The sequence below is a fragment of the Coloeus monedula genome, assembly GCF_965178545.1.
Source record: "Coloeus monedula genome assembly, chromosome: 21".
In the NCBI taxonomy this organism is placed as follows: Eukaryota; Metazoa; Chordata; class Aves; order Passeriformes; family Corvidae; genus Coloeus; species Coloeus monedula.
Window position 1 is genome coordinate 10,321,610 of NC_138801.1, and position 23,445 is coordinate 10,345,054.

At 50.8% G+C, this 23,445-nt stretch overlaps 1 protein-coding gene across 11 annotated transcripts in view; it reads left to right on the top strand.

The window, feature by feature from the left end:
- Window positions 1–23,445, top strand: part of ZNF618 (zinc finger protein 618) — a 132,429-nt gene that overhangs the window by 97,168 nt on the left and 11,816 nt on the right. For 4 of the 11 annotated variants that reach the window (XM_082295143.1, XM_082295149.1, XM_082295150.1 and 1 more), the window contains 4 exons: window positions 5,500–5,688; window positions 8,344–8,427; window positions 9,523–9,579; window positions 20,306–20,383. In XM_082295143.1, the coding sequence (XP_082151269.1) occupies window positions 5,500–5,688; window positions 8,344–8,427; window positions 9,523–9,579; window positions 20,306–20,383 (408 nt within the window). The remainder of the gene's footprint in view (window positions 1–5,499; window positions 5,689–8,343; window positions 8,428–9,522; window positions 9,580–20,305; window positions 20,384–23,445) is intronic. The other 7 variants (XM_082295146.1, XM_082295144.1, XM_082295145.1 and 4 more) reach the window with 5 other exon arrangements.

Here is a 23,445-nt window from a genome sequence, read left to right on the forward strand (position 1 = left end):
TTTAGGCTCTTGTTTAGCTGAAATGATGCACAACTTTTTTATACTCCCCTAAATAATAACTGAACATACATGTCAGGGAAAAAGCATCTTTCTTAAGAACTTCTGGGGAATTATTTCAAGCAATGAGTTAAAACTGAGTTTCAAAATCATGTAAATGACCTCAACAGCTTGCTACTAAATCACAGTCAATAAACAATTTATTTCAGGGAGCTCAGGACAAGGCATTTGTCAGCAAACTGCACAGCACTGTGCTATGCACTCCCCAGACAGAGGGGAGGTTTTAACGAGCACTTCAGTGTAACTCAGTGCAAAATCTGACTGAACTAGTTGAGAGAAATTTTTACTACCTGCTGGATTTGAATACTTTCGAAGTGTGCAGAGAAGTTCTTTACAGCTGGACTTCCTGCTCCTTTTCTTGGGCTGAGGGACAGGAGGGATGAGCTGAGCTCATCAGCCTGCAGCTGCAGCCGGCAGGGGGCGCGTCCACCCCAAAATCCCCTGGAATTGGGTTTTCAAGGATTATATTGAGGCACCCTTGGGTGTATGGGAACATGGTCCACCAGACTGTCACTTTTAAGGTTTGGTGGCTCTTGACAGCTGCCATGCAGGTTCTCTGAAGCTTGGATGTGGACCAGGATGATGGCAGAAGATGCAGGGCATAAAATACAAGTCCAACACCATCATCACAATGTTAATCTTGCTATCTGCCATCTGCTGAAGGAACTGCCCCAGTGCTTATGATTGCACACATAACAGTTATTCCTAGGGTCCCCTGCCCCTGGAAGCTCCACCTCTTCACTGAGGTGTTTTCAGCCCTCAGCAAAGCCATTGGTGACCAGCAGTGGATCCATCTCCTGCCACAGAGGGGCCCTTGGACACCAGGGCTCTGGGGTCAGTGCTCCCCCTGCAGAGAGCTCAGGAGCAGTGTTCTGTGAGCACTGGGGCTTTGCTCAGCTGGACCTAATTCTGACCTTCCCAGTGCTTCCCATTTCAAGGGGATTTATTGCCACTGATGTCTTTCCACCTTCCCAACCATTTGTAGCAATAGCTGAGCTGCTGGTTCCAGCCCAGGCTGTCCAGCAGAAAAGAAACCCCAGCTGTGTTTCTCTGGGAGTCATGTGCCTGCAGCGAGCCCTGCAGTTCCAGTGGCCCCCACAGGCCCTGCCCCTCTCCTGGCAGGGGCAGCTCAGGCTCCTGCCTGGTGCTGTGTGGCCCCTGGGAGCCAGCTCTAGAGGAGGAGGCGTGTTCTGAGTGCTGGGCTTGAAGCCATTCTTGCACCATGGTTTCTGCAGCAAAAAAAAAGCTGCCCCTGCTTCAGACTGGATCAGCAGTCCCTGAGCTGTGCAGATGGGTTTCCAGTCCTTTCAAGTATCTTTAACTATGAGGACAGTTAAGATCAGGTCAAGATAGTATTTTCATAAGGTTTAACCCCCTCCCCATAAACTTTTCTTTTTCCTTTTTTTTTTTAACCTTTTTTTCCCCTCTCCTAGTTCCCATGACCAGTAAGATTTATGATTTACAGTGACAAGCCACTAACCCTGATGAGGATACAGGAGAGGGTATGATGAGCTCCCAAGGCAGGCTGGCCAGTACATCCTCCTACCTTTCTACTGCTCAGACTCTGCTCTTCCCAAAATCCAAGGTCCTGTGAGGCAGCTGTTAACACCTGACTTTTGAAAAGCACAGCTGGCTTTTCTTGGGTCTTTGCAGTCAGAAGAAGTAAAGCTGAGACTGTGTTTTTACCCTGGTCTCATTCTTCTGGTTATAAGGCAAATGCTGAAAATTTAGTCACGATGGGAATGGGTGAGGAAACCCCTTCTGCATCACCAGTTCCGCTTTCTGGGTCTCTGCTTGAGTGCAAGCTTCCCTCCCAGAGCCTGTGTTTCTGGTTCTCTGTCATAATGGCTAAAAATTCATTGGAAATGGGCTAAAACAAGGAATGATATCCTGCAGCTTCAGTAGGATCTTGCAGGATAATTTCTGGTCAGTGCTGCTGGATAGCTGCTGTCTGGCAAAGAGCTCTGCTGTGGGGTTCCCTGGAGTTGTTAATGCCAAATGTCTCCCTCCAAAGTTCCCTTTTTTGAGTGAGGAGTAGGGGCTTTTTCATAAGATTAGAACTGGGCTATGACTCTTTAAAAATAATATTCTTATGCTGTTTCTGTCAACGTATTCACTCTTTCGAAGAAGGCTGTCAGAGGCAGTTTCCAAAAAAAAAAGTGGATTGTAGGCACATTCATTGTCCCAGTTTTAGAAACATTTCTGAATGGAGGTTCATGGGGGAAGGTTCAGAGATGTTCCTCTCCTCCTTCAGGCTCTGGCTGCTCTGTAAGGTGGAACTGATTGAACCACGTTTGCTGGGGCTGGGCTGTTGGGATTGCTCAGAAGGATGGAGAGAGACTGTTCAGGGCATCAAGTGGCAGAACAGGGGGAGTGGCTTCACAGTGTTAGAGGATGGGGTCAGATGAGATTTTGGGAAGAAATTCCTGATATCCACTTAGGAATTGGGTGGTGAGGCCCTGGCACAGGGTGCCCAGAGAAGCTGTGGCTGCCCCTGGATCCCTGGCAGTGCCCAAGGCCAGGCTGGACACTGGGGCTTGGAGCAGCCTGGGACAGTGGGAGGTGTCCCTGCCCATGGCAGGGGGTTTAACAAGATGATCTTTAAGGTCTCTTCCAACCCCAGCCAGTCTGGGATTCTGTGACTCTGTGAGTTTGCACCACTGTCATCTCTGGACTTCCTGGAGAAACACCTTCTGTAGGACTGCCTTGATTGAAATGCACACAGATATGCTTCAGAGAGACATCTAACCTTGCTTTTGAGTGACAGCAAATACAGCAATCTCACAAGGTAATTATTTTGATGATTTATTGCCTCCACTAAATTAAGACTAAATTAAGCCAGCTGTAGCTTTCAGACACTGGATCCTATTTATAACCTTGTCTGCACAGTGAAGGAGAACTAAGTTACCAAGTTTCTGTCCTTCCCAGACCTGGCAGAGCCTGCTCTCCAGTCCCTGGTTAAATCAAAGAAGTGACTTGTGTTTCCATGGTAAGCTCTGCTGTTCTCAGGCCCTGGTTATCCTCTTGTCTCCTCCTCCGAGCGTTCTCCAGTCTGTTCTCCACCCTCAGCCAGGGCAGGCACCAGCACTGGGTCAGGAAGGAGCTGAGAGGTGGCACTGCCTTCCTGATCCCCTTGGAAATGCCTGATTTCCACCCAAGGAGTGCCTTTGAGGCACAGTGTCACCCTGGGAGCTCCTCTGCAGCCGTGCTGCCCAAGCACAGCAGTGCCTGAGCTTTTCCTGCTGCCAGGCTGGAGCCCCCGCTGTTCTCAGCATCTCCTGCAGCTTGTGTGTCCTTCAGCCCAGCCTGGGCCATTCCCAGGGCTGCAGCACGGAGCCCTGAGCCGACTGACTGCAGAGCATGCAGTGAGAATCACCCTCCACACACTGCAGCCCCACTGGGACGTGTCTGCGCTGCCTTCTGACAGGGCTTGAGAAGCTCCACAGCAGCAGTTACGAGGTCAGCTGCCCACAATGCTGTCTCCAGTCTTGCTGCAGATTTTGAGGGAGGAGGTTTTTGTGGCCATTCAGCAACTCAGGATTTTCATTTTTAGAAACTTCTTAGCCTTTTCATCAGCCTGAGGCCATGAGTTCCACAGGGAAGGTGACTTTTCCAGAGTAGAGCAGAGGAGCTGTGTGATGGTCTCTACCTGTGCTGCTCAGCCTTCAGAGGGAATTTGGCATCTGATGAGCTACAGACTGAACATTTTTTTTCCCAATGAGCTATTAGCTTCTCCAGACTGCTGGAGCTGATATTCCTTTGTCTGTCTTGCACTGCTGGCTCAGACTCTCTGCCTAGTGTCAAATGGAGCAGCCTTCTCTGTGGGGTCCCAATTTGAAGACACACTGTTTGTTTAATTTGGGAGGAAGAAGAAGAAGTTTTGGAGGTCATCATAGCATTGAGACTTTGGTCTTCAGGTCCCAGAGCAATATCTGGGCTGCAGAGGATGTGCAGTGATGCTCTTTGTGTCTGGCACTGAAGAGTTGCTGATGGCTGTTCTCATGGCACTGATGGGGAATAAAGCAGCCATTGGTGGGAATGGCCCTCATGGGAAGCAGATGATCCACAAGCAGGAAATTTTCATATCTGACTACATTTTTGCTGGCAGTCTGGCAGCAGCTGGAGGAGGATTATCCATGGAGATTGAAAGGGAGCACAGAGAGCAAAACAAGCCTCCTGCCTATTTATCTGGCCAGAGCCCAAGCAGAGGAGAAGTATCCTGACCTAAACTGTGAGAAAACCAGCGCATCATCTCCTGCAGAACTGTGCTGGCATGTGAGGAAATGTCAGCTTGGGCTGTGTGTCAGAGCAAGTGATTCAAAACCCCTGGAATTACAACCCCCTCTGAATGTGCACACCCCCAGTCCCCAGCGCTGCTGATGAAGGTGAGAGCCACTCACAGTCAAGGTCTGTAAGGTCTCCTGGCGTTTTGGAAAAGAGCATCCAGTCCCAGCCTGGGGGACTTCTCGCCTATTTCAGAGTCAGGCTGGGGTGCTGCCATGGCATTCCCCCGAGAGCTGCTCAGGGTGGATGAGTATTTCTCAGTTACTCTGTGTGGGATGGGCAGGTGCTGCTGTTGTCCCTCCATCTTTGGGCATCCCACAGTAGAAATCACTGGTAGGGAGGTAGGGCTGTGGGTTATGTGAACCTCCTTTGTTAGTGATTCTTCATGGCAGCTGGTTGGAGTGGGACTGGGGCTTCAGGACCCATATCCAAATTTCCATAGAAGAGGCCCCTTGGGAATGAAGGGGGTTCTTAGACAGTTTCTCCATTTTTGTAAAGGTTTATTTAATCCATGTGGTCCAGACAAAGGACTGTCCTCCTGAAGGTGTTTCAGATGACTTTTGGCATTGAAAATTCCTGGTGATCCTCACTGTGTGTTGCAGAGACCAAAATATAGATGCATTCAAAGAGCACATCCCAGTAATACTCAGAATTTATCCGCATGTCACCACTCTGGAGATGGGACCAAAGGCCTTTACTCACTCTGCCTCCTAATTCCATTCCACTCCAAACAGTGCCCTTTCCTTTGTATTTGGTTGAAGAGACAGGGAATGTAGCTGGAGATCACTAGGATTTATTCAAGGCTCAAGAAACAAAGATGCTCTGAGTAGTTTAGAAACTGCTCCCCAAGTTCAGTCCATAGAAATGGAGGCCAGAGCTGCAGGTGCCCCCAGCCAGGCCGTGGCAATCACACAGTGCTCCTGGATGGATGGGCTGATTCCTGCTGCAGGAGGAGTGGGTTGGTCACGTGGCAGTTAAAGGTGTGGAAGGGAACTAACCAGCTTCCCCAGTGTCCCCGCGGGTGAGGGGGGAGCCCGGCTGTGTCCTGCGGGCTCGGTGCAGGGATGGTGAGCGTGGCTGTCAGACAGCAGCTCCAGCAGGCCCCGCTCTGGGAGCTCCCTGGCTGCGCAGGCACTAGTTCTGAGTGTTCATATCCAGAGTTCTCTCGATCTCCACTCTTCGTGGCAGTGAAGACACAGGCGAGCCAGTCCAGCAAAAAATCTCCGGCGTCCATAAACCGCTGTTCCACCCTCCTGCACCGCACCCCCTCCGGGGTCCCACCCGCGTCCCAGTCCCAGATGTTCCGCGCTCCAAATTCCGGATCCCCAGGAAGCAAGGCCATCACAGGTACCAACTGCCTTTCTACCATCAGCTTGCTGAACTGCTTAGTGTCCAGTCCTGCCCTGGGTAGGCTTCTGACCCTTCCTGGCTGCAGTCTGCTCCATCCGTGACTGTCCCAGAAAAGCTGCTCCCAGAAGCAGTTGAGGGGAAAAGATCCTTTATAACCCCATGCCAGTGACAGGTTGGTTTTGTTAAACATGGTAACCACAAGGTATAAAAGACCCTCTTTCAAATCCTGGTGTCACAAACTGAGGAGAGCTTCCTGACAAGGATTGGTGTAGTGGCTTGTCAGGAATGGGGATTTTTGCTTGGTTTTTAGCACTGTTTGGCATTTAGTGTTTGTTTCCCTCGAGGTGATGTTTTCAGGGCTAGGCCTGTGCCTTTGGAAGTGAAGTGGAGTACAGGTGTTTTCACAGTGCTCCATTCCCCACAGGAACCTCTGAGAGATAAATAGCAAAATCAGTATTACAGAACCATTACTGAGGAGTTAAAAAATGCAGGTTAGGATTGATCCTCCCATTGTCCCAGTTTCCTCCTTCCAAACAAGATCAAACCTAAAAAAAAAATAAAATAAAAAAAAAAAAGAAGGCCAAGAATACTGAAAAATAACAGTTAATAAATAGGGTGTGAGACACAATGAGCCATGTGCAGTCAGCTGGGAAGCACAGTCTGTGGCATTGGTAGATAGATATCCCATCTGGGTGCAGAAGAAGGGCTGGTCAATCAGTTGGTGTTTAAACACCCCCAGAATGTCTGGCATGGACAGATCCTGAGTACAAGAGGTGGCTGTGGTCGGAGAGGCCGTGGATGCTGAACAAGGATGGGTTTTGTTGGATAACACACATCCACAGCTGCCAAGGACTTGGTCCATACAGATAATTTTACTTCACATTCAAAAGGTTCCAATACAAGGAGAGAGAGAGCAGAGTGAGCTGTATTCTCAGTGTGGGAAGGGCACAGTAAGACCAAGCAGATGCATTAAACCAGATTTTTCTTACTGCCAGACTTGGGGGAGTTTTTTGGGGGGGAAGCTAAGGGATGAAGGCAAAACCACCATGCAAATTCTTTACAAATGTCTTTGGAGACCTCCAACTCACTTCCACTTGTGACATAAGCCAGGACTTGAATCTGGGTCTCTTGGGAGGGGTGGGTTGACCCAAACCATTTTGTCACCATCTGATTTTTTCCTGATATTTAATGCCTCTCATTCCTATTATTTATCTGTCAAGTGGCATGGATAGATAACGTCTCCAGTTCCTTTTCAGCCCTGTTTTATGTGTTTCTGTTTCAGTTGATTTGGTTACCAAGTTTGCTTGTTCTTCTGAATTTTAGGAGTCAGGAGTGTAGTTGATTGAGAGTTTGAGAAGCCTGCTCAGAACTTGGAAGGGTCCACTGAGGACAGGCTGGGCCAAAATCCGTGGGCTGGGCTGTTCCTGCAGTTCAGGTCTCTGGTAGCCTCAAAGCCCACGTGAGCCACACTGGAACCCTGGGAGCCTGCAGGGACCAGGGGCCTCTGCCAAGTCCTGACAGCAGTGTGACCACTCCAGTGGTCTGCAGGAATGAAATCATTATCTGACACCAGTTTTCAGGAGTCCCCATCACTCCTGAATGAAAGACTTGTGCTCCAAGCCCTGCCCAGTCTGCAGGCTGAGCCCAGCAGGGCCAGGCCAGGCCATGTCCATGTGAGCCCCTCGGGTGACAATGGGCTCCAGAAGGAGCAGGCAGGGCAGGGCTCTGGCCAGCATAGGCCACACACATTGCTTTGGCCAGTTCATATTTTTAATCTCTAGTTTGTCCTTTGAGTCACTGCAGTAAATCCATTTGCCCAGATATTGCAAACCCGGTGAAGTGAGACAGGAGCTCATTGCACTGTTGAGCTTGTGCTGAGGGACACCAGCTTGAGCAGGGTGGGAGGCCCCTGAGCTGCGCTGGGCAGTGATGGCTCAGGACACTGTGGCCACTGCCAGGGTCAGGAGCCACCTGTGCCCACTGGAGGAGGCGTCCCAGTACAGTTACTGGGAAGCTGCCCAGTGCCAGGAGCAGGGCCTGCCTGCCTGGCCCTGGGGAGGCCTCTGGGAACAGGGGCACTGTTGGGAAGCACAGAGCCACAGGATCTTCCACAGCTTTTCCAGACATGGTGGGCAGGCCCCGAGACAACCCTTCAGCCCTCTGCTTCAACATTTGCAGGAGGGTGTTTAGGAAGGGAATGCAGGTGACTGGGAAGCACAAGGAAAGCTGGCACCTACAGTGCTTCTGTAGGTGACACCTTGGTGTGGTGATGAGGCCCCAGCTCAGTCTGAGACTGGTCACCTGTGCTCACAGGCTTTAAGGGCTGCTTGTTGCCTTAAGGAAGAGTAAGATAAGGGTTGGGTTTTTTTGCAGGGGAGGAAGCCATGACCTTTCTGGTTCAGTCAGGACTGGTGTTCATGGGCTCCCTAAGAGCCAATCCAGGCCACCTCAGCCAGAAGGCATTCGAGAAAAATACCCACCTGTTATCCCTTCACTGAATCTGGCCCATTTGCCTCCAAAATGAGGTATTTGACCTTTCTGCTGTATTCAGGCTCTGTGATTATGTGGCACAGGAGCAGGTCTTGCCTCCTGTCTGCCTGGTTCTGCATCCAGTGTTGACCAGTCACCATCCCTGCTTTGTTCTCCACCCAGCAGAAAGTGCTTTCAGCAGAAGAGTGGAGGGCAAAGCGCAGAACAACTTTGAAGAAACAAACAGCAATTCCCAGAACTCCAGTGGTAAGTGTGACCACCCCTTCCTGCTGCTTCCATGTTCCTCTCCAAGCAGGATTCAGCTGTGCTCAGGGAATGCTGATGTATTATGGGATACCTTGTTTAAGCTCACAGGCAGGCAGCCCTCCTGGGGTAGTGCCTTATTCTCCCTCCTCCCCAGGTTCCTGGCACTCCAGCCCTGTCAGACAGGTGATGTGAGAATCCTGCTGCCAAGGACCAGGTACTTGAGCATAGATTTTTCAGAGGGGAGCCAAGATGTGGAGAAATGATGGATGGAGATCCAGCAGGTCTTGTGCTGTGTCTATGTCTCAGTGCAGTCCTGGTGGAGCAAAGACATTTGCAACCAGCAGAAGTTTGAGGACTGTGGCTAAAGCAGCAGTCCACAGGTCACAGTGATGCTGAGTGTGACAGTTTATTTAAAGGTCACTGTAGCCAATGTCCAGCTGTTTGTGGACTGACTGCCTGGAGGTCACAGTGAACCAGCTGTGTGAATGTGAGACCAAAATACATGTTCTAGAAGGAATGAAAATCCCCTCCACTTGTGCAGTTTCCTTGCAGTGTTAGGTCCAAGTGTAACTGAACATAACCACTGGCCTGGGCAATTTTGTTCAGGTCCACCCCTTTAAAGTTTTCTGTGCAAGGCTTTTATCCTGCCTGTTTATTGCCCAGCCTTCCAGTGGGCCACTACCATTCCTTATGCTCCCTAATTGGAGCAAAAGTGACAGGCCAGATGAAAAGTATTTTTAGCATCTTGCTGCAGAGATAAATAACGTGCCAGCAGAAAGGCCTGGCCTCCTTCCATTCCCCATCCAAGAGAAGCAGAGTATATGGTGTTGGCAGTGCCTCTGGCTGGAATGGACGGGTAAGGGCTGGGATATCCCCCTGGAGCAGGTTACACAGTGTCTGTTGGGAGTTTTATCTGCCTCAGAAGCAAGTAAGGGGCTTTTGGAACCCTATTGAAAAGCAGTGATGTGGAAAACCCACGTGTGGTAGCAAAGTGGGTGATGGGGAATGGAAAAAAATGTTGTTTGTTGCTAAAATACTGCATGTTGTGTTTTGGGGAACAACCCTGTACTAACCCATCGTTCACCACAATTGCAGCTGGTCATTCGGGGACAGAAAAACCTAAAGAAAAGAGGTGTAAGCAGAACCCATCAGGTGAGCTTGTCTCCGTGTTTCAGGCCCTTGTACTCCTTAGTCCTGTTCCTGCTGGGCAGTCAGGAGTCCCTGGGGCTGCCCAGGCCCTGGTCAGTCAGCCCAGCCTGGCTTGCAGCCCTGGACGTGGCTCTTGCCTCTCAGCAGCTCATGTCTTGTCTTCTGTGGGTACTGTCAGTGTCGTGAAGGGTTTCAAAGCCTTGAAGTGCACATCTGTAAATGCCAATGCACCACTTGGGGCCCTGACTCCTCTGGAGCCCTTGGAAAGCAGCAGCCTGAGATTGTACCTTTTTTATTCCTGTCAAACCCTGTACAGCCAACAAAGGAAGGGCAGAAATGTCTTCCTTCCTGTCAGACAGCTCCTTCCTGAAGCCAAGAAAGCTGCATTGTAAAACCTGCTGGCTGCTCTTGTCAGGTTTTGCAGGAGGGGAGATGAACCTGTAGCATGGGAGGGGGTCCAGGAAGCACTGACAGGAAACACAGGGTGGCTGTACTGAACGGTCCAAGACTTCGGTTCTCTCTGAACTGTTAAATACTGACCCACAGTTGCTGTGACACATCTCCCAGACTCTCCCTGCCATCTCCTTGTACCAGCTCACATCACACTCATCCTCCTCAACCTGTTTCTATCTGGACTGTAACATTTAAACCACGAGTGAAAGCTCACAGCAAAAACCAAAACAAAGCCAGAAATTCTCACAAGCTGGGTAGCAAGTTTCATGTGATTTGCTCATCTCGTTTCCCTGTAAGGAGGGTTTCTGTCTGCACCATGTGTTGTGTCAGTTTATTTTAGTGGCTCAGTTGAGGGCCTGGCAGGCTGCAGGGGAGTTGCAAGGTACTCACCTAAACCTTTGTGTGAGCCAGGAAACCTGAGGAACTCAAGTGAGCTGCCCAGGACTGGTTTGAGGGGAGTTGGGCTCTGGTTGGAAGCCGTTCTTTTCTGCATTAAGCAGCTGAAATGCTCCTTAAATCCACGCTGGTGCATGGGGATGTATAAACTTCTTCCCTTTTTCCTTCCTTTATCTATCCTGCATCCTCTTTTCTTCCCCAGCCCTGTTTTCCCCCTTTGGCTCCATTTTTGTGCTGCTTCCTACGTGTCCCATTCAGTGCTGTTTTCCAGCCCTTGCACCAAGCCATTTCTCCTTTTATTCCTTCCAGTTCTCAGGAGTCCCAATGACCTCATTGACAGCAGCCTGGGTGAGCATCACCAGTCACTGTGAGTGTCACTGGTGGTCAGAGAGGCCGTGGAGAGCTCTGTGTGCTCAGGTGTCCAGCAGAGCTCTCTGTAGCTGCCTTTTGGAAGAGCTGACACGTCCTTGCCTCCCCATGTTCCTTGTTCCCATGGCTGTGTCTCAGTGGGTGGGGCAAACACCATGTGGCTCAGTGTCACGTGTGGGATGGGAACTCTTGGGTGATTCTGGCGCTGTTGGCTTGTCCTCTCTTGTGTTCCAGCCAGCAGATCTCTCCCAGGCAGGGAAGCAGGTGGTGATAATGTGGTGGGGAATGACAGAAGGACGGACACTTCCGTCCTCCCACTCCCATCTGCTGTTTGCTTGTCACCAAACTGCTGCTGTGAGGAACAGTCACCAGCTTTGGGAGGTAAATGTAGGTCCCAGCTGAGCAGCCAAGAGCTGTGGGGCTTGGCCTTGTTAAATGCTGGATGGCTCTTGCTCTCTGTGGATGTGAGTTTTGTGTCACAGGCTCAGATACAGAGATGCCAAAGAGAGCAGCAGGAGTTTTTTAGGCCACCCAGCTGGGGACATTCTCCTTTTTCCCTGTGTCAGTGTCCTGATTGCAGTGGCACAGACCCCTGGGTGCTGGAGTGAGGGGCTGGATGGGCAGAGCAGGGAGGTCAGCAACCAAAGCCACCTGAAATCCACTGGGGTGCAGTGCTGGAGGGAGTCCTGAGTGGGAATAAGAATGGACCCAGAATGGGAAATGTTGGATTTCAGATGTCTCTTCCCTGTGCACAACCCCAGTCCCTGTCACAGTGAATGCAGGTACCTGGCATCCTTATCTGTGTCACTTGCCCATAAAACAGCAGCTCTGTGCTGCAGGGCAAGCACTGCTTTGGGGCTGATTGGAGTCCCAGGCGTGTCTCCTCCCAGCAGGGTGGGATGGAGACGGGGAGTGGCTGAAGGACTCAAGCTGTCTTCCGTGTTATGATTGGAGAGTGTCCTTTGTACTCATGGAAAGGGTCTCCACAGCCACTTGAATTTGCTTTTTGATGAAACCTGGAAGTTTCACAGTGCTTTAAAAATAGCATCCTGCTAAAATGTCCCAGTTGCCCTCTTGTGCTGCCTCGGGAGCACAGGCAGCAGAGGTCCCAAGTCACATGGAGCTTCTGCTCAGCTAAGGCAGGTCCAGCAGGCAATGCCACGGCCTGATCCTGAAGCATGGAACTGGCTCACTGGGATGAACAGCAGAAGCTGTTATTCCTGAGGGTGCCAGAAAGCTGCTTCCAAGGGAACCCTCTCTGGTGGGGGTCATTCTGCCGAGTCTCGACGCGTGCTGGGGTTTTCTGGCCTAAATTCTCAAGAGGCCAAACAGTATTTCCAGGCCGGCTTGTGCAGTGTAAGAGGCAGTGATGATCAGCCTGAGCATGGGCAGGGAAATCCCCAGAAAGGGGCTGAGCTGAGTGTTGTGTTCCACAGTGGAGGTTGCTGCTTTCCTCTTCCTCCATGCATGGCTGGAGCAGGAGAGGAGCCTCTGGTGGGGGCTGGGCCCTGTGCTGGTGCCCTCGGTAACCACAGGGCTCCCAGGCTTTGGGATCTCCCCGGGGTCTCCCTTCCTCTGACTCCAGACAGGGACAATGACCTTCCTGAGGAGCAGTAACCATCTCTAACTCAAGTGTTTGCAGCCTAATGCAGCTCGAGCCGTTGTTCTGGGCACTATGGATGACTCCTTTGTGAAATGAAGGCTGAGAGGGATTAAGGAAATTGTGAGAATCCAGGAAGAAAACTAAAAGCAAAAAAGGAGAAAAAAAGCTCTTTGGTTTCGACACCTTCAAATACAGCCATCAAAGGGGAAATCTAATTGGAATTGCCAGTGTTTGTTGAAGTCTGAACTTGCTCAATGTTATGAGTGTGAAAGAGAACAGTTTAAATTATGTAGGGAATTGGGAAATATTTTGAACTTTTGAGGTTGATTTAAGCTGTATAAATACATCTCAATTTCATCTGCTGCTTTAGGGAACTATTACTGTCAGAACTTCCAGTGCAACAAATTTTAGCATTTACAGTTTTAAAATGTCAACGCTTTTCATTCCTGTTTACACAGGGAAGCTTTGCTTTCCAGCACTGTTTATTCCAGACTGGGGAGAGGGTCAATGGAAATGTCTTCTTTTTTTTGAATCAGTTCGTGCCGAGTTGCGATGAGATTGAGACCAAAAAAAATTGATTTCCTACATTTGATTTAGAGTAAAAATTCTTGGAAAAGCCTGAGAATCTCCACTTGTCAGGATTTAAAGGACACAGGACTAGATTTTAAACATGGATAGGTGGATTTTCAGAAATGGCAGGCTTTCTTCCCTGGTGTGGCCGTACATCCCCTTCTGCTCATCCCCTGTAGTCCAGTCATTCTATAACCCATCTGGGGGGATTTCTGCTGGAAAGACAGGACTTTTAGGATAGCATTTTTGGTGGGTGAGTGCAGCTTTAGTGTTTGGGGCATAATAATTCTTGATTAGTGACTGCAGTGTGACATTAGCACAGCCAGCCCCCCTGCCTCTGCCTCCTGAGGTGCACCCAGCTGCCTGGCAGGCTCTGTCAGCACAAACACAGCTCCCATTAACATTCATCTGGCAATTCTCATCTGTGGTTGGTTTGTGACTGCTACAAGTCTCCGTGGAGCTGCGAGAGCCAATGGCCAAGTTTGAGGAGTGAGGAAAAGGGGAAGGGGGAGTTGTTCTGTGAGCTCCCTCTTCGTGCACAGCACTGGGAGTGCTGATGGTGGGGCAACACAATTGCACAAATAGACAGAGCTGCATTTTCCAAGCTGCCTGAAGTTCTGTGCTCAGAAGAAGGGTCAGCAGCTGAGGGCAGTTCTCACCAGGAGAGTGAGAGTCACACAGGGAGAGGTTCAGTTAAGAAAGTGTCACTTTGCTTGGTTGCATAAATAAGTCACTGTGTCCACTGGGCATTTGTGTGCAATTGAGGTTTCTAGGAATGAACTGTTTATTTCTGGTGCCACATTCATTTAAGCTGTTCCAGACTTCTCATGTTGAACAGGCAACTTGTAGACAGGAAGAAATATATCTGAGTTAAAACAACCACTCAGCAGCCAGTCCCTGTGGGTGATGTCCTGCCAATTGCTCCAGAGTGCTGGGATACCAGGGAAGAATTGAGGCAATCCATATGAAAGCACTGAGGCAAGGAGCACTCAGCAGAACTGGGACACACAGCCAGGGATAGGACTGGGGACTGCAGGCTGCAAGCACAGACACTGCGCTGGGGCTGGGCAGGGCATGGCCAGAAGGGTCCCTGAGAGAACAGAATGTGGGCAGAAAAACCTGAACTCTCATTTTGCCTGGAGAGTCTGTGGGGGGAAAGATTACAAATTCCCAGTGCAAGGTGATTTAGCGTTAATCATTCAAACTCTGGCATTTCTATCATTGTTGCCTGGATAGGTGGCTTTAGTGGAAGTGACTGTGCTGTAGCAGGGACATGACAGTGCATGGAGGAAAAATTGTCCCATTATAAGTATGAAGACCAGAAAAATCCTAAGAGTCTTCCTTCACATAAACTAGTGTTGTACTGAGTACCCAAACTGCTGTTTCAGACTGACAGTGGCTTCCATGTGAGTAGGAAGCCAAGCATAACGAGGACACTGTGTCAGCACTTTTGGCTGGAGAGCAGCCAGAGGTGGTGCTGAGAATTCCTTGGGCTGTTTGAAGTGCTCTGTGCTGCTGCTGGGCTCTGTGCCTGCTCCACATCAGGTTCTCTTCTGGGGGGGACAATCAAGTTGGGGTTTGCCCCTCAAAAGCTCCCGTGCAGCTGGGCTGCTGCAAGAGCCCTGGAGTGCTTGGAGCCACGGACGGTGCCGTGGGCACCCACTGAGTGAGCTTTGGCAGGGCACTTCCCAGAGCAGGGGCCAAGGACACACAGAATGGTGCCTGGAGGAGCCTGCCCTGTTCAGCTGCTCAGCAGGGCCAGGTGAGGGACTTGTTTTAGTGAAGATCTTGCCCCAGGTACCGAGCTCAGCAGCTGCAGGAGCACCCGGAGCACTGCTGGGTGATCACAGCGTGTTAAGAGATCAGCAGCATTCCGTATCCAGCTGGTGCCTCCCATGCATCCCCTCTCCTCAGCACTGTCCGGTCATGTCTTTGCCAAGCATCATCCATGCCTTCATCTCCATTCCTTACTGGCTGGCCCTGCCACCTGGAGCCCTGTTCAGCAGCTCAGGTTCTCAGCATGGTGGGGTGTCCAGCAGGAAGGCTCACTGTGCTTGACCCATGCAGTTCACGAGGGCAGTTTTCCTTCCAAGGAAACCAAGCCAGGTCTGTCAGAGAGCCTCAGCCAAGGATGTGCCAGCTCACAGCCTTGGACCTGGGGCCCTTCTGGAAATGCTCTGAGTTCATGACTGAATATTTAACACTAATGATTTCTGCCCCTCTGCAGGGGTCTGACCCTAAAGGACCTCACCTGGGAGCTGTAGGAAACCACACATGGTCTGAGGTGCTGGGGATCGCTGGTTCTGTCCCAGGGCACTGGGGACTGGATGCAGACAGCTCCTGGGTGCCCAAGGGGCAGCCAGCATCCAGTTTTCAGGAACACCTTACAGAGAGGCAAGGCAAGGTGTGCTGCGTAGGAAATGTGCATTCTCAGCCTGCAGTAACTATGCTGCTTAGGAACTCTCTCCTTTGGCATCCAGGGAGGCTGGAACACCCTGGTTTTCCTTCCCAGCTTCAGTTTAAAGAAGCTGCATGGTGGAACTGGGAATTTGCATCTGCAGCACCAAAGAGAGCTTTTGTAAAGGGTTTCTTGCCTCCGTGGCTTTTCTTTGCTGGCCTCCCCCCTTTTTTCCATTGCTGTAGCACTGGGTGTGTGTTAAAGTCTCTGGACGTTTTAAATTGGACAGGAAAGATGCAGAACCCTGGCCATGAGAAACTGAGCAAGGGAGAGAAAATTCACAGCTGGACACGTTGGATTTTGTGGTAAATGCAGCTCCCATCCTGCCCTGGATAACTCTGGAAGTGTGGAGTAGGGATAAGGAGCAGGGAGCAGATAGGCAGAGCTGTGTAGAATGCAGCGAGGTCTCTGCCAGTCTCAATATTTAAATCTCTTTCTTTTTTGCAGAAACCGCAAGTCCCCTGATTTCAAATCCTTTCCCGCTTTTACAAAGTAAGTGTGATGGATGTCTGTGGTGCAAAAGGCAGGGACTGCCCTCCTGCAGCCCTGCAGCCCTGCCCTCTGAGCAATTTTCATCAATAAATGGTATTTTTATTAGGAGTCCAGGTGTCAAAGGATAAAATGCCTCACTTCTGCGGCTCTGGTGTCAGATTTAAATGCAACACAAATCCTCCAGGGTGTTTCCATGCAGTCTGGGGCTGCCAAATCGCTTCGTGTTCGCTCTTCAGGGAGTTTGTTGTGAATGTGTTCTGAAACCAAGATTTGAAAATGAACCCATATTTAAGTTACATTTACACACAGAAAAACTTGTCATCGTGGCTCAGCTCAGTAAACACCTGCACAGAGCCAGGTCCCTGGGGCCTGGGAGCACGGGTGAGAAACAGGCAGCGAGCAGGAGGGGAGGGAGAGCAGGTCTGGGATGGGTGCACAGGTGGTCTCTGCTGGAGGTTCTGCCCTTTGGCTTTGATGCTTTCAGCAGGTGGAGCTTCTTCCTTTGCCTTCCAGGGTGTTTGGTTTCTGCTCGGCTTGCGTTGGGATTTGAGGGGGATTTTCAGTCTGTGCCAGCCTGGTGATGCAGGGCAGCCCTGAATGCTGCACCCTGAGCAGGGCCACAGGAAGGGAGGACAGGTGTTCTTCCTCCTCTTACAAAGCTGAGAGGGAAGCAAGGGCTTTATTGAGAACACAAGTTCATGTGGGAAGAGAAATCCAGTTAATGCCAAGCCTTTTGACAAGGGTGGTGAATTTGGGACTCCCTTTTCCAAATATGCTCCAGAGCACCTTGTTGTCTCTTCCTGTCTGAGCTGGCTGGAAGTGACAGAAGTTCCGTTTTCAAGAAACTTCCACTGATTTTGGGGTGTGCTGGTGTTTTTGTAGGAGCCTGCTGCTGGTTCTCCTGCCTTGTTTCAAGGGTTTGTGTCAAAGGGAAGGTGCAGTTACGCTGTTAGTGAAGCTAATGCCAGTGGAAACATTGGGTGGAAATGCTGAGGAGTTTTCCTCACAGTTGTTGTGCATTTGTTTTTCACCAAGATGTGGACAGAAGTGTTGAAATGTGGGGCTTTTCTGCTGAGGAAAGAGCAGCCGGGGGGGGCTGTCCCTGCTGAGCCACGGTGACACCCTGCTGGGTGTCTGTCACTCTGCACAAGCACCTCAGGGCACTTGCTGTTGGAACTTTCTGTTAAAGCTCTCAACTCCTGTTCACTCCTGGCTTCAGACCAGGCTCTGCTATTTTCCCTGGCTTAGATGTGGCAATGAGAGTTAACATGGGAATTAGAGTGATTTATTTAACCTAAGCACAGGCACTGGTTTTCCTCTGCCTTGGCTCACACAGCTGCTGCCTTGCTCTGGGGCCTTGCTCACTGGGTAAAGCACTAATAAAAGTGTCTAATTATAGCCTTGGGGAAAGATGTTTTAAATTGTGCAACCAGATGTGAGCATTAGTTCTGTGTGGCTCAGGACACTGAAGAGGTTTCAACAGCTGCTGGTTGAAACCTTCTCTCAGAGGACACCTCCACGAGCACAAGGGGCTTGTGTGGGCAGCACAGAGGGGCCCCAGCTGCTCTGGTACCATCACCAGCTGGGAGCAGAAGGACAGGTTTGCTGGGGGAAGCACCCAAGGGGGGACCTGGGGGCCCTTTACCAAGCTCAGCCCACCTGAAGGCAACAGAGTGGATGCATAAACCTAAGCCTGAGTAAGGAAGAGCTGAAATTCCCCATGGGAAGGACAAGCAGAGGTCCTGCAGTGGCAGGGGGGCTGTGCTCCCAGGAAGGAGAATGGGGCACAGGTGGGGCTCACATGGGTGTGCAGAGCACTTTTGACAACTTTTCCAGTTTAAGTTGCAGAAGAAATCAAAGGGAGGAGGGTTTACCAGCTCAGGTGAGCAGTTCTTTTCCAGCAGTGACTTTTCCCTGGTTTGGGATACAGATTGCCTCTTTCTCCTCTCCACCTTGCAGATTCCTCTTCCTCTTCTAGCTCTGGCACATCCCACCCTCCTTCCAGCCAGCCTGACTGTTCCCAGCTCTGCACTGTGGAGCATGAGGGGCTCAGGAGCCGAAAGCTCGGCAGTGTGAGGGTTGAGAGAGCCCTGGGAAGAAAAGTGAGCTCATTCATTCCCACAGGGATTCTGCACATCCTCCCAAGCATCCCTTCCCTTGGTCCTGGGAAAGACTTTGGAATTGTTGGGTGAATTTAAATTTTATGCTTAGTTTTAATGTGAACTCATTTTCATTTGTGGTGAACTTAGACTTCCGTGTGTCTTTGTCTCAGAATTATTTAGAAAATGCTTTGGCATTTTCAGAACGTGAAATCAGCTTTTGGAAGTAGGTGGTGATTTTGTTTCCAAAGTTAGACATTTCTGGAGCAGAACAGAAGGGGCAGCTTTCAGAATTGAGATGAAGTTCAAATGGCACACGAGAGCTGCCGTTGTCCAGGGGACTGCAGGGTGACGCGTGCAGCCTTGCTGCAGCACTGGGAGTACAGCAGGGGCTGTCCTCCCCTCTGGTGGAGGGGCAGGGGCTCCAGCAGAGCAGAGGGGCAGAGAGAGGGGCTCACACAGCTCCTCTGACCTGCCAGGGGCCTGTCAGCAGCAGGCAGCAGGCTCTTGGAAGTGTGACTGCTTTCAATAGATGAATCACACGTTAATTTTGACGCTGGGAGGGGCAGTCAGGCCCCTTGGTTTGAGACGTTTCCATCTGAGCAGAGGTGTGTCTGTAACACAGGTCACTGACATTGATGTACGAACCCAAGAGGGATGGTTTGCACCCACAGGGAGCCTTCTCCTCTCTGACAACTAAAAATAAGCCTGAACAATTAGATTGCATTGTACCTCTTGTGGCATTTTACCACATGTACTTCACTGCTGATGGTTTCAGCAGAGACAGCCAGTCCCTGTTAATTCCCAAGGCCTGAAATCCCTGTGTGCCACTCAGCTGCCCAAGTCTTCTCTCTTTTTCACAAGCACAGTTACTTAGGTACTGTGTTCCCAACCTTCCATGCCACGGCAAAGCCCAGGAGCAGCATCACAAGCAAACAGTGAGTGAAAGCATTGAGCACAACTCTGGGCAGAGCTGGCTCCATCATTTCAGAGGCTGTAGGCTCTGTGGGAAAGGTTTAACCTCACAGCATGAAAGTACAGCTTATACAGACTGTTCATGCTCTCTTTTATGTTTTTCCTCACAGATTCCCGTAGCCTTGAGGTGGATTCTGGGGTTTGCTACCTCAGATAGATTTCTCACAGGGTATAGGCAGGCTTGTGCTTCCCTGGGTTTTGGTTCTTCCATCCTGTGTGCTGGTGCTTCTGCTTATTCATTGATACAGAGTATGTTTTTTGCTTTGAACTTAGATCTAGACTTCTGAAATATTGTAGCAACAGCCCTTGCTCCGTGTGTGTGCCAGGCATCTGTATCCGAAATTGTTAATGTGCGAAATGTGTTTGTCCGTTCTGCTGCCCCAGCGTGAGAGGGGGCAGTGCTGGTGTGGCTGCAGGGCCAGAGGCAAACTGCAATATTGCCATATCTCAGCACCATAGTTCAAGATCACATCTGTCAGCCACTGCACTCTACTGATACTGTTTAAACAGACAACTGCAAACATTTGCTGTTAGGTTAATTCAGTGGAAAAAATGCACTTTCAACATAGAAAAGGGCTAAATGTATCTTGCAGCTCATGAGGGGGCTCTGCACCCAGCTCTTTCCTCACTCCAGCTCATCCACATTGCTCTGGCACATGGCTCTCCTGCTCTGCTCTCAGCCTTCAGGCACAGCCCTGGTTCCTGTGCTTCCTGCCCTCCACCTCTGCTTCCCTGGCGTCCTGCTGCCACCCAGCCCCGTGACACTCACCAGTCCCTGGTCTCACTGCACTTGGTGACAGCCACAAAGCCTCAGCTGAGTTCCCCCATGGCACTGCTCCACCCCCAGCTTCTGACTACAGCACTTGTCACAAGCCAGTGCTCCTTGTCTCACTCAGGAAAGGCAGCAGAGACTGGAATTTGACAGAACTGGATGTAAAATAAATTCACCAGGCTTTGCTCACAGGCTCTAAAATAGCAGGGATGTGCTCAAGGCAGGCTGCACAGAGCAGGCCCCGGCCCGTGGGCAGCCTCCCGAAGAAATCCTTGTGCAGATCCCTGAGATGCACACACAGGGCAGCAGGTGCTTCCCCTTGTGCTCTGCCTGTGCCCCCGGCCGTGGAGTGCAGCAGGAGGAGGCTGCCCAGCCCAGCCCAGCCCAGCCCAGGAGGCAGAGCCGTGCCCGGCCCTATCCCGCTCCCTGCGGAGCTGCTGTGCCAGGGGCACGGCCCCACGGCTGTACACACTGAGGTATGCACCTGTGCTGCTTCCCTGCAGACTCTGTGTAATTCTTCTGAACTGATTTCTCCCAAACAGAGCCTTACACCTGTGGAGCTTGTGGAATCCAGTTCCAGTTTTATAACAATCTCCTGGAGCACATGCAGTCCCACGCAGGTAAGCTGGGCACTTCGACTCGCTGCAAGCAGAGAATTAAATTCTGTGCTGCTGCCTGGTGCTGACCCCGATGTGTGTCCATAGGGTCCTCAGTGCTCCCCATTCCCACAGCCCCAGTCATTTCACCTGCAACAAACAAAGTCACCCCTCAAAGGCTGGAGCACATAGGCTCAGGCTGTATTGTGAATATCGCTCCTTTCCGTAGGGAGAGAGGGAATGTGCCATGCTAGCTCAGAGCCCATCACACTCCTCATTGGCTTTGTCCAGAGAATCCTCATTGCATAAACTCCTACAGCAGGTTAAATCCCGCCTTGTGCCAAAGGGGTGGCTCTCATGGAAGCAAACAAACCAAAAACATTCGCAGGGCAGCAGAGCCTTTGCCCACACGAGTCCTGTCCTGTGCTTGTGTCTCCTGGAGTTCTGCAGAGGACTGAAATGTGTTCTTGGAAGAAGAATTTGCCATTTCAGCAGTTCCCTCTCAGCTACCTACAAATGAGAATTCTTAGGAATCATTCCAGTGCTTTGTTTCTAAGTCATTGGTTTTGTTTCCTGTCTTGATACATAAGAGACGGTTTTAAAATTTCAAAGCCAAAGCTGTTTCAAAGACAGCATTCAATATATTCAAAAATGCAGAAACAGAATTAATTTTATATTGGCAGATTTTTTTTTTCATTTTTTTTCTCCTCTTGAATAAAAATTCAAGTGAACTAACACAGTTTTAAGAACAATTAAATCCCCTTTGACAGACCTGTGTTCTCCAAAAGACAGCTGCTCTGTTGAGATGCAGATGCAGTGCAGGCCCTGAGGAGAGTGGCACAGGAGGACAAGAGGCTTGAGGAAAAGCATATTTTCCATTCTGTAACAATAATGTTAATCAAAGTTCTTACCTTGCTCTCTATTTTAGTTTCAGTCCTAATTTTAATAGTGTCACCTGAGTTCTTCATCCATGAGGTTCCTCTATTCCATTTCAGTTCCTGTTGGCAAATCTTAGTGCAGGCTCTGTGTGTTGTTCAGCAGCTACTTTATTTATCATCTCTGTAATGTTACAAAGAGGCTTTTGGAGCACTTTGTGAGCAGAAGGTGTGAGTTTGTGTTTCTGTTAGAGCACGGGGCATTCCTGTGGAGTAATGGGACTGTGTTACCCCGAGGATCAGTGGAGCTCTGCTCTGTCAGGGCTGCCCTCACTCCCTGGCCTTGGGTCTGTCCTTTCTGGTTGTCTATGGCAGTTCCTGCTGCCTCCACACTGTGTCCTGAGCATCCTGTTCTTGCTCTGGGCTCTGGTGCTGAAATGCAGCATTTTGAGTTGCAGCTCTGGGTGACACTGAGTATAGGGGCTGAGGTGTCCAAGGGGACAAGGGCAGCTCACTGGCAGGGTTGAGCTGTTGCAAGTTTTAAGCAAGTGCTGCTTGCAGCTTCTTCCTTCTCTCTTCTTTACAAGTGACCCACAGGGGTGGTGCTGAGGGCTACCTGTGAGGGGGGGCAGGCCCTGGCACAGGGTGCCCAGAGATGCTGGGGCTGTCCCTGGATCCCTGGCAGTGTCCAAGGCCAGGCTGGACATTGGGGCTTGGAGCAGCCTGGGACAGTGGGAGGCGTCCCTGCCCATGGCAGGGGTGGCACTGGATGGGCTTTAAGGTCCCTTCCAACCCAAACCAGTCTGTGGTCCTGTGATGTTTCACCTGGGTTACTCTGGCCACAGAACAGGGCTGGAGGGAGCAGTGTCTGCAGTCTGGCTCCTGTCACGTCAGCAGAGCTCTGTGAATGGGTAATTCCCCTCTGCCCAGCTCTGGATTACTCTTGGTAAACTCTGTTTTCTCATTGCTCCCTGCTGTGTTTGCAAGTCCCTTCCTCTGCCTGGCTGCCTCCTCCTGAAGTCTCACTGGTGCAGTGACAGTGAGTGTGTCCCTGTCTTCTTCAGCTGCTTTCTGCAGGTGCCACCAAGGCTGTGCCCTGTGAAAGCCACTGTCCCCTCCCATGGCATCTCTGGGTGTGCTGCTTGGCAGCCCTGTGCTCACCCCTCTCCCCTTCCTCCACGTGTGCAGCCGGAGCGAGCGGGCGGCGTTTGCTGCTATGGGATGAGGGCAAAGCCAAAGGAGAGGCAGGAGGACTGCGGCCAGCATTGGTGGGTGTCGAGCTCTGGGTGTTCTGTGTCAGCAGACAGCAGGGAAGGCACACAGGGCCTGCAGTTGCCCTGGCAGCACTTTGTTCCTGCAGTCTGACAGGAGGTGAGGTGAGGGTCGGTCTCTTCTTGCAAGGAACAACTGACGAGGACAGGAGGGAAACAGCCTTAAGTTGTGCCAGGGGAGCTTTAGATTAGAAGGGTTCTCAAGCACCCCGAGCCCAGGGCAGGGGTGGAGTCACCATGCCTGGAAGTGCTCAAAGAGCATGTGGATGTGGCACCTGGGGACATGGGTCAGTGGCGAATGTGGTGCTGGGCTGGGCTGATGGTTGGACTGAAGGATCTTGGAGGTCTTTTCCAACCCAAACAAGTCTATGATTCTGGGCTTTCCATATCCAAGCAACAGCATTGCCTCAGCATCTCTGGGAGTGCAGGGACTCGGCAGTGTCAGCAGAGCTGGTGGCACAGGAGGCACAGACTGGGGACAAGGCATGGCAGTGCTTTATCCCTGGCTCAGGGAATGTTTCACTGTGGGGATGCAGAGAGCCAAGGAGCTGTATGGGTCAAATGCTCCCTCAGTTCATGTGTTCAGGAGCCCAGTTTGGTTTGTCCTGTCAAATGCAAAGGGCTGATCTCTTCCAGTGGCTCTGCTGCCTCCCCTGGACCCCTCTCACAAGGGACAGAAGCCAGGGAACGTGCTGCTGGCCTCCAGGAGCAAAATCAGGGACATACTGGCTCTTGAGTCATTCAGAGGGCTGAGCCTGGAGGCTGGAAGGTAATAAGAGAGATTATAGCTTCATAAAGCAGCTACACAGTGAGAAGAAGCAATTAGAATGTAAATTGGATGCTGAAAGGCAGAAATAGAACAGCAGAACACCAGGCAGAGGAATTTGTTCTGTAATTACACTGAACAATATACAGCTTTGACTCCCTTTAGAGTATTTTG